General features: G+C 45.3%; 1 protein-coding gene across 1 annotated transcript in view; it reads right to left on the bottom strand.

The window, feature by feature from the left end:
* Nucleotides 1-1,000: 1,000 nt before the first annotated feature.
* LOC139274900 (regucalcin-like) overlaps nucleotides 1,001-12,561 on the bottom strand; it is a 31,391-nt gene continuing 19,830 nt past the window's right edge. Inside the window, exon 6 of the mRNA XM_070891626.1 lies at nucleotides 1,001-1,070. Coding sequence (XP_070747727.1) covers nucleotides 1,020-1,070 — 51 coding nt within the window. The 3' untranslated portion in view covers nucleotides 1,001-1,019. The remainder of the gene's footprint in view (nucleotides 1,071-12,561) is intronic.

Genomic DNA, 12,561 nt, shown 5'->3' with positions numbered 1-12,561 from the left:
CCCCTTAACCCTTTATCCCCTTATTGTTTAAGAAACTGTCTATTTCTGTCTTAAATTTATTCAATGTCCCAGCCGCCACAGCTCTCTGAGGCAGCGAATTCAACAGATTTATAACACTCTGAGAGAATAAGTTCCTCCTCATCTCAGTTTTAAATGGGCCCTTATTCTAAGTTCATGTCCTCTAGTTCTAGTCTCCCCCATCAGTGGAAACATCCTCTCTGCATCCACCTTGTCAAGCCCCCTCATAATCTTATAGGCTTCGATAAGATCACCTCCTATTCTTCTGAATTCCAATGAGTAGAGGCCCAACCTACTCAATCTTTCCTCATAAGTCAACCCCCTCATCTCCGGAATCAACCGAGTGAACCTTCTCTGAACTGCCTCCAAAACAAGAATATCCTTTCGTAAATATGGAAATCATCTAAGGTTAAACTACTAGATGGGAGCATCTGCTTTCTCATAGCATTAAAAAGGCTTGTATTGTGTTTACAAAGTGTGCTGGAGTTTCAATAGGCCACTTTTTCCAAACCCTACCCAGTGCCAAGTCCACATTGGGTGAGACCATTTCCTGGAGAGGATTCTCGCACCTTTTAGATTCAGTGTGTTACTGCATTAAATCCACAGACTAATTTGAGGTACTGTATTATAGTAAAGAGTTTATCATAGTTATGCAATGGTTAATTAACGGCTCTGTCTTCAATGGAGGGATGCAGACCCCATGGAGTACTACATCAGTAAGAGTCACTCCCATCAGGAGGGGGGAGGGAGAGAAATTGAGAAAAAAATAAAGCAACACACACCCTTTTTAAACAGAAGTAGCATGGATGGAAACATTGCCACACTCTGTGAGTTGGCACAACTCTGTCCAGTTTTAGGTGGGTACACATTACAGGGAAAATGGAAAGAAAGTAGAGTTTCCAGTAAGATTTTGTCCGGTTTTTCTTTTCCCTGTTTGAAAACCCTGCAGCAGTTCATTAGGTCTCTTTTCGGTTGGCACTGAACCAGCTTGTGGAAATATTCTATCCCATAAACGAATATGGTGGAATCCCCTTCACACCCAATCCAGAAACCTGGAAAGTAAAATAAAATGGTGCTCATTCATTTGGAAACTTCTCAGTTATTACCTCAGAGAGTGACTATCTGTCAATAAATAGAGTAAACCCTCAGCTCATACCATAAATAAGTCATTGAAAGTCACACTGAGTTTAGGTAGACTCGTCTCATATGGGGCTCCGCAATGGTTGAGGAGGTGTAGGAGAGGCGGAACAGCAGAGTCGGGAGGCCAACAAAAGGCCCATCAGTCGGGAGGCACCAGCGGGAGGTCGAGGAGGTGTAGGAGAGGCGGAGCAGCAGAGTCGGGAGGCCTACAAAAGGCCCATCAGTCAGGAAGGGCCAGCGGGAGGTCGAGGAGGTGTAGGAGAGGCAGAGCGGGACATCAGTGAGGCCTACAGAGGCCAATCAGTCGGGGAGCCAGCGGGAGGTCGAGGAGCCCAGCTGGTGCAGCTGCAGCAGGGACGCAATAAAGAAGTAGAAAGAAATCAAAAGGTGACATCACAGCCAAGGGGGTAAGTGATTGGCTGGTGATTGGTAAGTAGCTTTTCTTTTTTCTTGAGGTCCTACGAGACGAATTTAGGGAGCTAGGAGCTAAATTAAAAAGTAGGACCTCAAAAGTAGTAATCTCTACTACCAGTGCCACGTGCTAGTCAGAGTAGGAATCGCAGGATAGCTCAGATGAATACGTGGCTTGAAGAGTGGTGCAGAAGGGAGGGATTCAAATTCCTGGGACATTGGAACCGGTTCTGGGGAAGGTGGCACCAGTACAAACTGGAGGGTCTGCACCTGGGCAGGACCGGAACCAATGTCCGAGGGGGAGTGTTTGCTAGTGCTGTTGGGGAGGAGTTAAACTAACATGGCAGGGGGATGGGAACCTATGCAGGGAGACAGCGGGAAATAAAATGGAGGCAGAATCAAAAGATAGAAAGGGGAATAGTAAAAATGGAGGGCAGAGAAACCCAAGGCAAAAAACAAAAAGGGCCACATTACAACAAAATTCTAAAGGGGCAAAGTGTGTTAAAAAGACAAGCCTGAAGGCTCTGTGGCTCAATGCGAGGAGTATTCGGAATAAGGTGGATGAATTAACTGCGCAGATAGCAGTAAACGGATATGATGTAATTGGCATCACGGAGACATGGCTCCAGGATGACCAAGGCTGGGAAATCAACATCCAGGGATATTCAACATTTAGGAAAGATAGACAGAGAAGAAACGGAGGCAGGGTGGCGTTGCTGGTTAAAGAGGAAATTAATGCAGTAGTAAGGAAGGACATTAGCTTGGATGATGTGGAATCGGTATGGGTGGAGCTGCGGAATACCAAAGGGCAGAAAACGCTAGTGGGAGTTGTGTACAGAACACCAAACAGTAGTAGTGAGGTTGCGGACAGCATCAAACAAGAAATAAATGATGCATGCAATAAAGGTACAGCAGTTATCATGGGCGACTTTAATCTACATATTGATTGGGCTAACCAAACTGGAAGCAATGCGGTGGAGGAGGATTTCCTGGAGTGTATTAGGGATGGTTTTCGAGACCAATATGTCGAGGAACCAACTGGAGAGCTGGCCATCTTAGACTGGGTGATGTGTAATGAGAAAGGACTAATTAGCAATCTTGTTGTGCGAGGCCCCTTGGGGAAGAGTGACCATAATATAGTAGAATTCTTTATTAAGATGGAAAGTGACACAGTTGATTCGGAAACTAGGGTCCTGAACTTAAGGAAAGGTAACTTCGATGGTATGAGGCGTGAATTGGCTAGAATAGACTGGCAAAGGATACTTAAAGGGTTGACGGTGGATAAGCAATGGCAAACATTTAAAGATCACATGGATGAACTTCAACAATTGTACATCCCTGTCTGGAATCAAAGTAAAATGGGGAAGGTGGCTCAACCGTGGCTAACAAGGGAAATTAAGGATAGTGTTAAAACCAAGAAAGAGGCATATAAGTTGGCTAGAAAAAGCAACAAGCCTGAGGACTGGGAGAAATTTAGAATTCAACAGAGGAGGACAAAGGGTTTAATTAGGAGGGGAAAAATAGAGTACGAGAGGAAGCTTGCAGGGAACATAAGAACATAAGAATTAGCAACAGGAGTAGGCCATCTAGCCCCTCGAGCCTGCTCCGCCATTCAACAAGATCATGGCTGATCTGGCCGTGGACTCAGCTCCACTTACTCACCCGCTCCCCATAACCCTTAATTCCCTTATTGGTTAAAAATCTATCTATCTGTGACTTGAATACATTCAATGAGCTAGCCTCAACTGCTTCCTTGGGCAGAGAATTCCACAGATTCACAATCCTCTGGGAGAAGAAATTACTTCTCAACTCAGTTTTAAATTGGCTCCCCCGTATTTTGAGGCTGTGCCCCCTAGTTCTAGTCTCCTCGACCAGTGGAAACAACCTCTCTGCCTCTATCTTGTCTATCCCTTTCATTATTTTAAATGTTTCTATAAGATCACCCCTCATCCTTCTGAACTCCAACGAGTAAAGACCCAGTCTATTCAATCTATCATCTAGCAGCGTCGGAGGTGCGTGGAGAGGCGTGAGTTCCGGGGTCGGCGAGAGGCCTATAAAGGCCCAACGCGGCGGCAGTCGGGAGCAGCGTCGGAGGTGCGTGGAGAGGCATGAGTTCCGGGGTCGGCGAGAGGCGTACTTGTGCAGCTCCAAGGAGAAGGCAAAAAAGAAGTTGAAAGAAACAGAAAGGTGACGTCACAGCCAAGGGGGTAAGTGATTGGCTGGTGATTGGTGAGTAGCTGTTCTTTTTTCTCTTCTATAACAGTGAGTAAACTTTAGCATTGTTGTTGCTTATCAAAGGGTTAAGTCATGGCAGGACAGCTCGGTCACGTGTTATGCTCCTCCTGTACCATGTGGGAACTCAGGGACGACACCAGTGTTCCTGACGACTAAGTGCGCGGGAAGTGTATCCGCCTCCAGCTCCTGATGGACCGCGTTGCGGAGTTGGAGCTGAGGGTGGATTCACTCTGGAGCATCCACGATGCTGAGAATGATGTGAGTAGCACGTGTAGCAAGTTGGTCGTACCGCAGGGAAAGGGTCCACAGCCAGATAGGGAATGGAAGACCAGCAGGAAGAGCACTGCAAGGAAGGTAGTGCAGGGGTCCCCTGTGGTCAACACCTGAAAAACAGATACACTGCTTTGGGCACTGTTGGGGGGGATGACTCATCAGGGGAGGGCAACAGCAGCCAAGTTCATGGCATCGTGGCTGGCTCTGTTGCACAGGAGGGCAGGAAAAAGAGTGGGAGAGCGATAGTGATAGGGGATTCAATTGTAAGGGGAATAGATAGGCATTTCTGCGGCCGCAACCGAGACTCCAGGATGGTATGTTGCCTCCCTGGTGCAAGGGTCAAGGATGTCTCGGAGCGGGTTCAACATTCTAAAAAGGGAGGGAGAACAGCCAGTTGTCGTGCACATTGGTACCAACGACATAGGTAAAAAAAGGGATGAGATTCTACGAAACGAATTTAAGGAGCTAGGAGCTAAATTAAAAAGTAGGACCTCAAAAGTAGTAATCTCGGGATTGCTACCAGTGCCACGTGCTAGTCAGAGTAGGAATCGCAGGATAGCGCAGATGAATACGTGGCTTGAGCAGTGGTGCAGCAGGGAGGGATTCAAATTCCTGGGGCATTGGAACCGGGTCTGGGGGAGGTGGGACCAGTACAAACCGGACGGTCTGCACCTGGGCAGGACCGGAACCAATGTCCTAGGGGGAGTGTTTGCTAGTGCTGTTGGGGAGGAGTTAAACTAATATGGCAGGGGGATGGGAACCAATGCAGGGAGACAGAGGGAAACAAAAAGAAGACAAAAGCAAAAGACAGAAAGGAGATGAGGAAAAGTGGAGGGCAGAGAAACCCAAGGCAAAGAACAAAAAGGGCCACTGTACAGCAAAATTCTAAAAGGACAAAGGGTGTTAAAAAAAACAAGCCTGAAGGCTTTGTGTCTTAATGCAAGGAGTATCTGTAATAAGGTGGATGAATTAACTGTACAAATAGATGTTAACAAATATGATGTGATTGGGATTACAGAGACGTGACTCCAGGATGATCAGGGCTGGGAACTCAACATCCAAGGGTATTCAACATTCAGGAAGGATAGAATAAAAGGAAAAGGAGGTGGGGTAGCATTGCTGGTTAAGGAGGAGATTAATGCAATAGTCAGGAAGGACATTAGCTTGGATGATGTGGAATCTATATGGGTAGAGCTGCAGAACACCAAAGGGCAAAAAACGTTAGTGGGAGTTGTGTACAGACCTCCAAACAGTAGTAGTGATGTTGGGGAGGGCATCAAACAGGAAATTAGGGATGCATGCAATAAAGGTGCAGCAGTTATAATGGGTGACTTTAATATGCACATAGATTGGGCTAACCAAACTGGAAGCAATACGGTGGAGGAGGATTTCCTGGAGTGCATAAGGGATGGTTTTCTAGACCAATATGTCGAGGAACCAACTAGGGGGGAGGCCATCTTAGACTGGGTGTTGTGTAATGAGAGAGGATTAATTAGCAATCTCGTTGTGCAAGGCCCCTTGGGGAAGAGCGACCATAATATGGTGGAATTCTGCATTAGGATGGAGAATGAAACAGTTAATTAGAGACCATGGTCCAGAACTTAAAGAAGGGTAACTTTGAAGTTATGAGGCGTGAATTGGCTAGGATAGATTGGCGAATGATACTTAAGGGGTTGACAGTGGCTGGGCAATGGCAGACATTTAGGACCGCATGGATGAACTACAACAATTGTACATTCCTGTCTGGCGTAAAAATAAAAAAGGGAAGGTGGCTCAACCGTGGCTATCAAGGGAAATCAGGGATAGTATTAAAGCCAAGGAAGTGGCATACAAATTGGCCAGAAATAGCAGCGAACCCAGGGACTGGGAAAAATTTAGAACTCAGCAGAGGAGGACAAAGGGTTTGATTAGGGCAGGAAAAATAGAGTACGAGAAGAAGCTTGCAGGGAACATTAAGACGGATTGCAATAGTTTCTGTAGATATGTAAAGAGAAAAAGGTTAGTAAAGACAAACGTAGGTCCCCTGCAGTCAGAATCAGGGGAAGTCATAACGGGGAACAAAGAAATGGCGGACCAATTGAACAAGTACTTTGGTTTGGTATTCACTAAGGAGGACACAAACAACCTTCCGGATATAAAAGGGGTCAGAGGGTCTAGTAAGGAGGAGGAACTGAGGGAAATCCTTATTAGTCGGGAAATTGTGTTGGGGAAATTGATGGGATTGAAGGCCGATAAATTCCCAGGGCCTGATGGACTGCATCCCAGAGTACTTAAGGAGGTGGCCTTGGAAATAGCGGATGCATTGACAGTCATTTTCCAACATTCCATTGACTCTGGATCAGTTCCTATCGAGTGGAGGGTAGCCAATGTAACCCCACTTTTTAAAACGGGAGGGAGAGAGAAAACAGGGAATTATAGACCGGTCAGCCTGACATCGGTAGTGGGTAAAATGATGGAATCAATTATTAAGGATGTCATAGCAGCGCATTTGGAAAGAGGTGACATGATAGGTCCAAGTCAGCATGGATTTGTGAAAGGGAAATCATGCTTAACAAATTTTCTGGAATTTTTTGAGGATGTTTCCAGTAGAGTGGACAAGGGAGAACCAGTTGATGTGGTACATTTGGACTTTCAGAAGGCTTTCGACAAGGTCCCACACAAGAGATTAATGTGCAAAGTTAAAGCACATGGGATTGGGGGTAGTGTGCTGACATGGATTGAGAACTGGTTGTCAGACAGGAAGCAAAGAGTAGGAGTAAATGGGGACTTTTCAGAATGGCAGGCAGTGACTAGTGGGGTACCGCAAGGTTCTGTGCTGGGGCCCCAGCTGTTTACACTGTACATTAATGATTTAGACGAGGGGATTAAATGTAGTATCTCCAAATTTGCGGATGACACTAAGTTGGTTGGCAGTGTGAGCTGCGAGGAGGATGCTATTAGGCTGCAGAGTGACTTGGATAGGTTAGGTGAGTGGGCAAATGCATGGCAGATGAAGTATAATGTGGAAAAATGTGAGGTTATCCACTTTGGTGGTAAGAACAGAGAGACAGACTATTATCTGAATGGTGACAGATTAGGAAAAGGGGAGGTGCAACGAGACCTGGGTGTCATGGTACATCAGTCATTAAAGGTTGGCATGCAGGTACAGCAGGCGGTTAAGAAAGCAAATGGCATGTTGGCCTTCATAGCGAGGGGATTTGAGTACAGGGGCAGGGAGGTGTTGCTACAGTTGTATAGGGCATTGGCGAGGCCACACCTGGAGTATTGTGTACAGTTTTGGTCTCCTAACCTGAGGAAGGACATTCTTGCTATTGAGGGAGTGCAGCGAAGGTTCACCAGACTGATTCCCGGGATGGCGGGACTGACCTATCAAGAAAGACTGGATCAACTGGGCTTGTATTCACTGGAGTTCAGAAGAATGAGAGGGGACCTCATAGAAACATTTAAAATTCTGATGGGTTTAGAATGTTCCCAATGTTGGGGAAGTCCAGAACCAGGGGTCACAGTCTAAGGATAAGGGGTAAGCCATTTCGGACCGAGATGAGGAGAAACTTCTTCACCCAGAGAGTGGTGAACCTGTGGAATTCTTTACCACAGAAAGTTGTTGAGGCCAATTCACTAAATATATTCAAAAAGGAGTTAAATGAAGTCCTTATTAGTAGGGGGATCAAGGGGTATGGCGAGAAAGCAGAAATGGGGTACTGAAGTTTCATGTTCAGCCATGAACTCATTGAATGGCGGTGCAGGCTCGAAGGGCCGAATGGCCTACTCCTGCACCTATTTTCTATGTTTCTATGTTTCTATAAGGTAACCCCCTCATCTCCGGAATCAGCCTCATGCATCGTCTCTGTACCCCCTCCAAAGCTAGTATATCCTTCCTTAAGTAAGGTGACCAAAACTGCACGCAGTACTCCAGGTGCGGCCTCACAAATAACCTATACAGTTGCAGAAGGACCTCCCTGCTTTTGTACTCCATCCCTCTCGCAATGAAGGCCAACATTGCATTCGCCTTCCTGATTACCTGCTGCACCTGCAAACTAACTTTTTGGGATTCACGCACAAGGACCCCAAAGTCCCTCTGCACCGCAGCATGTTGTAATTTCTCCCTTTCAAATAATATTCCCTTTTACTGTTTTTTTTCCCAAGGTGGATGACCTCACACTTTCCGACATTGTATTCCATCTGCCAAACCTTAGCCCATTCGCTTAACCTATCTAAATCTCTTTGCAGCCTCTCTGTGTCCTCTACACAACCCGCTTTCCCACTAATCTTTGTGTCACGTGCAAATTTTGTTACACTACACTCTGTCCCCTCTTCCAGGTCATCTATGTATATTGTAAACAGTTGTGGTCCCAGCACAGATCCCTGTGGCACACCATTAACCACCGATTTCCAACCCGAAAAGGACCCATTTATCCCGACTCTCTGCTTTCTGTTAGCCAGCCAATTCTCTATCCATGCTAATACATTTCCACTGACTCCGCGTACCTTTATCTTCTGCAGTAACCTTTTGTGTGGCACCTTATCGAATGCCTATTGAAAATCTAATTACACCACATCCATCGGTAAAACTCTATCCACCATGCTCGTTATATCCTCAAAGAATTCCAGTAAATTAGTTAAACATGATTTCCCCTTCATGAATCCATGCTGCATCTGCTTGATTGCACTATTCCTATCTAGATGTCCCGCTATTTCTTCCTTAATGATAGCTTCAAGCATTTTCCCCACTACAGATGTTAAACTAACCGGCCTATAGTTACCTGCCTTTTGTCTGCCCCCTTTTTTAAACAGAGGCGTTACATTAGCTGCTTTCCAATCCGCTGGTACCTCCCCAGAGTCCAGAGAATTTTGGTAGATTATAACGAATGCATCTGGTATAACTTCCGCCATCTCTTTTAATACCCTGGGATGCATTTCATCAGGACCAGGGGACTTGTCTACCTTGAGTCCCATTAGCCGGTCCAGCACTACCCCCCTAGTGATAGTGATTGTCTCAAGGTCCTCCCTTCCCACATTCCTGTGACCAGCAATTTCTGGCATGGTTTTTGTGTCTTCCACTGTGAAGACCGAAGCAAAATAATTATTTAAGGTCTCAGCCATTTCCACATTTCCCATTATTAAATCCCCCTTCTCATCTTCTAAGGGACCAACATTTACTTTAGTCACTCTTTTCCATTTTATATACCTGTAAAAGCTTTTACTATCCGTTTATATGTTTTGCGCAAGTTTACCTTCGTAATCTATCTTTCCTTTCTTTATTGCTTTCTTCGTCATTCTTTGCTGTCGTTTAAAATGTCCCCAATCTTCTATTTTCCCACTCACCTTGGCCACCTTGTTCGCATTGGTTTTTAATTTGATACTCTCCTTTATTTCCTTGGTTATCCACGGCTGGTTATCCCTTCTCTTACCGCCCTTCTTTTTCACTGGAATATATTTTTGTTGAACACTATGAAAGAGCTCCTTAAAAGTCCTCCAATGTTCCTCAATTGTGCCACCGTTTAGTCTGTGTTTCCAGTCTACTTTAGCCAACTCTGCTCTCATCCCACTGTAGTTCCCTTTGTTTAAGCATAGTACGCTCGTTTGAGACACTACTTCCTCACCCTCAGTCTGTATTACAAATTCAACCATACTGTGATCACTCATTCCGAGAGGATCTTTTACTGGGAGATCGTTTATTATTCCTGTCTCATTACACAAGACCAGATCTAAGATAGCTTGCTCCCTTGTAGGTTCTGTAACATACTGTTCTAAGAAACAATCCCGTATGCATTCTATGAATTCCTCCTCAAGGCTACCCCATGCGATTTGATTTGACCAATCGATATGTAGGTTAAAATCCCCCATGATTACTGCTGTTCCTTTTTCACATGCCTCCATTATTCCCTTGATTATTGCCCACCCCACCGTGAAGTTATTATTTGGGGGCCTATAAACTACGCCCACCAGTAACTTTTTCTCCTTACTATCTCTCATCTCCACCCACAATGATTCAACATTTTGTTCATTAGAGCCAATATCGTCTCTCACAACTGCCCTGATATCATCCTTTATTAACAGAGCTACCCCACCTCTTTTCCCTTCTTGTCTATCTTTACAAATCGTCAGATACCCCTATATGTTTAATTCCCAGTCTTGGCCACCCTGCAACCACGTTTCTGTAATGGCCACCAAATCATACCCATTTGTAATGATTTGTGCCGTCAACTCATTTACTTTATTTCAAATACTGCGTGCGTTTAGGTAGAGTGTTTTAATACTAGTTTTGAAACCATGATTTTTAGTTTTGACCCCTCCTGCAGCCTCTTTACATTCAGTGGCCCTTTTTGTTTTTTGCCTTGGGTTTCTCTGCCCTCCACTTTTACTCATCTCCTTTCTGTCTTTTGCTTTTGTCTCCTTTTTGTTTCCCTCTGTCTCCCTGCATTGGTTCCCATCCCCCTGCCATATTAGTTTAACTCCTCCCCAACAGCACTGGCAAACACTCCCCCTCGGAAATTGGTTCCGGTCCTGCCTAGAACATAAAAACTGACTGCAAAAGCGTCGATAAATATGTGAAGACAAACGTAGGTCCCTTGCAGTCGGATTCAGGTAAATTTATAATGGGAACAAAGAAATGGAAGACCAACTGAACAAATAATTCGGTTTTGTCTTCACGAAGGAAGACACAAATAACCTTCTGAATGTACTAGGGGACAGTGGGTCGAGTGAGAAGGAGGAACTGAAGGATATCCTTATTAGGCGGGAAATTGTGTTCGGGAAATTGATGGGATTGAAGGCTGATACATCCCTGGGGCCTGATAGTCTGCATCCCAGAGTACTTAAGGAAGTGGCCCTAGAAATAGTGGATCAATTGGTGATCATTTTCCAACAGTCTATCAAATCTGGATTAGTTCCTATGGACTGGAGGGTAGCTAATGTAACACCACTTTTTAAAAAAGGTGGGAGAGAGAAAACGGGTAATTATAGACCGGTTAGCCTGACATCAGTAGTGGGGAAAATGTTGGAATCAATCATTAAGGATGCAATAGCAGCGCATTCGGAAAGCAGTGACAGGATCGGTCCAAGTCAGCATGGATTTATGAAAGGGAAATCATGCTTGGTGAATCTTCTGGAATTTTTTGAGGATGTAACTAGCAGAGTGGACAAGGGAGAACCAGTGGATGTGGTGTATTTGGACTTTCAAAAGGCTTTGACAAGGTCCCGCACAAGAGATTGGTGTGCAAAACCAAAGCACATGGTATTGGGGGTTATGCACTGACGTGGATAGAGAACTGGTTGGCAGACAGGAAGCAGAGAGTCGGGATAAACGTTGCCTTTTCAGAATGGCAGGCAGTGACTAGTGGAGTGCCGCAGGGCTCAGTGCTGGGACCCCAGCTCTTTACAATATATATTAATGATTTAGATGAAGGAATTGAGTGTAATATCTCCAAGTTTGCAGATGACACTAAACTGGGTGACGGTGTGAGCTGTGAGGAGGACGCTAAGAGGCTGCAGGGTGAGTTGGACAGGTTAGGTTAGTGGGCAAATGCGTGGCAGATGCAGTATAATGTGGATAAATGTGAGGTTATCCATTTTGAGTGCAAAAACACGAAGGCAGAATATTATCTGAATGGCTGCAGATTAGGAAAAGGAGAGTTGCAACGAGACCTGGGTGTCATGGTTCATCAGTCCTTGAAAGTTGGCATGCAGGTACAGCAGGCGGTGAAGAGGGCAAATGGTATGTTGGCCTTCATAGCTAGGGGATTTGAGTATAGGAGCAGGGAGGTCTTGCTGCAGTTGTAGAGGGCCTTGGTGAGGCCTCACCTGGAATATTGTGTTCAGTTTTGGTCTCCTAATCTGAGGAAGGATGTTCTTGCTATTGAGGGAGTGCAGCGAAGGTTCACCAGACTGATTCCAGGGATGGCTGGACTAACATATGAGGAGAGACTGGATCAACTGGGCCTTTATTCACTGGAGTTTAGAAGGATGAGAGGGGATCTCATAGAAACGTATAAAATTCTGATGGGACTGGACCGGTTGGATGCGGGAAGCATGTTCCCGATGTTGGGGAAGTCCAGAATCAGGGGACATAGCTTTAGGATAAGAGGTAGGCCATTTAGGACTGAGATGAGGAGAAACTTCTTCACTCAGAGAGTTGTTAACCTGTGGAATTCCCTGCTGCAGAGAGTTGTTGATGCTAGTTCATTGGATATATTCAAAAGGAAGTTAGATATGGCCCTTACGGCTAAAGAGATCAAAGGGTATGGAGAGAAAGCAGGAAAGGGGTACTGAGGGAATGATCAGCCATGATCTTATTGAATGGTGGTGCAGGCTTGAAGAGCCAAATGGCCTACTCCTGCACCTATTTTCTATGTTTCTATGAATACCTGGGCCTCACATGCTTGCAAGGTCTCAACGTCTATCCCTAGCAAAGCAGCACTAGTACTTCTGGATTCGGAAGATTGGCTGAGATTCTTGCTCCTGATCATACTCCCACTATCTAGT

This window comes from Pristiophorus japonicus, chromosome 10 (genome assembly GCF_044704955.1).
Source record: "Pristiophorus japonicus isolate sPriJap1 chromosome 10, sPriJap1.hap1, whole genome shotgun sequence".
Taxonomy (NCBI): Eukaryota; Metazoa; Chordata; class Chondrichthyes; family Pristiophoridae; genus Pristiophorus; species Pristiophorus japonicus.
Note: the sequence above shows the minus strand (reverse complement) of the source record. Positions and strands in the feature narration are given on the sequence as shown.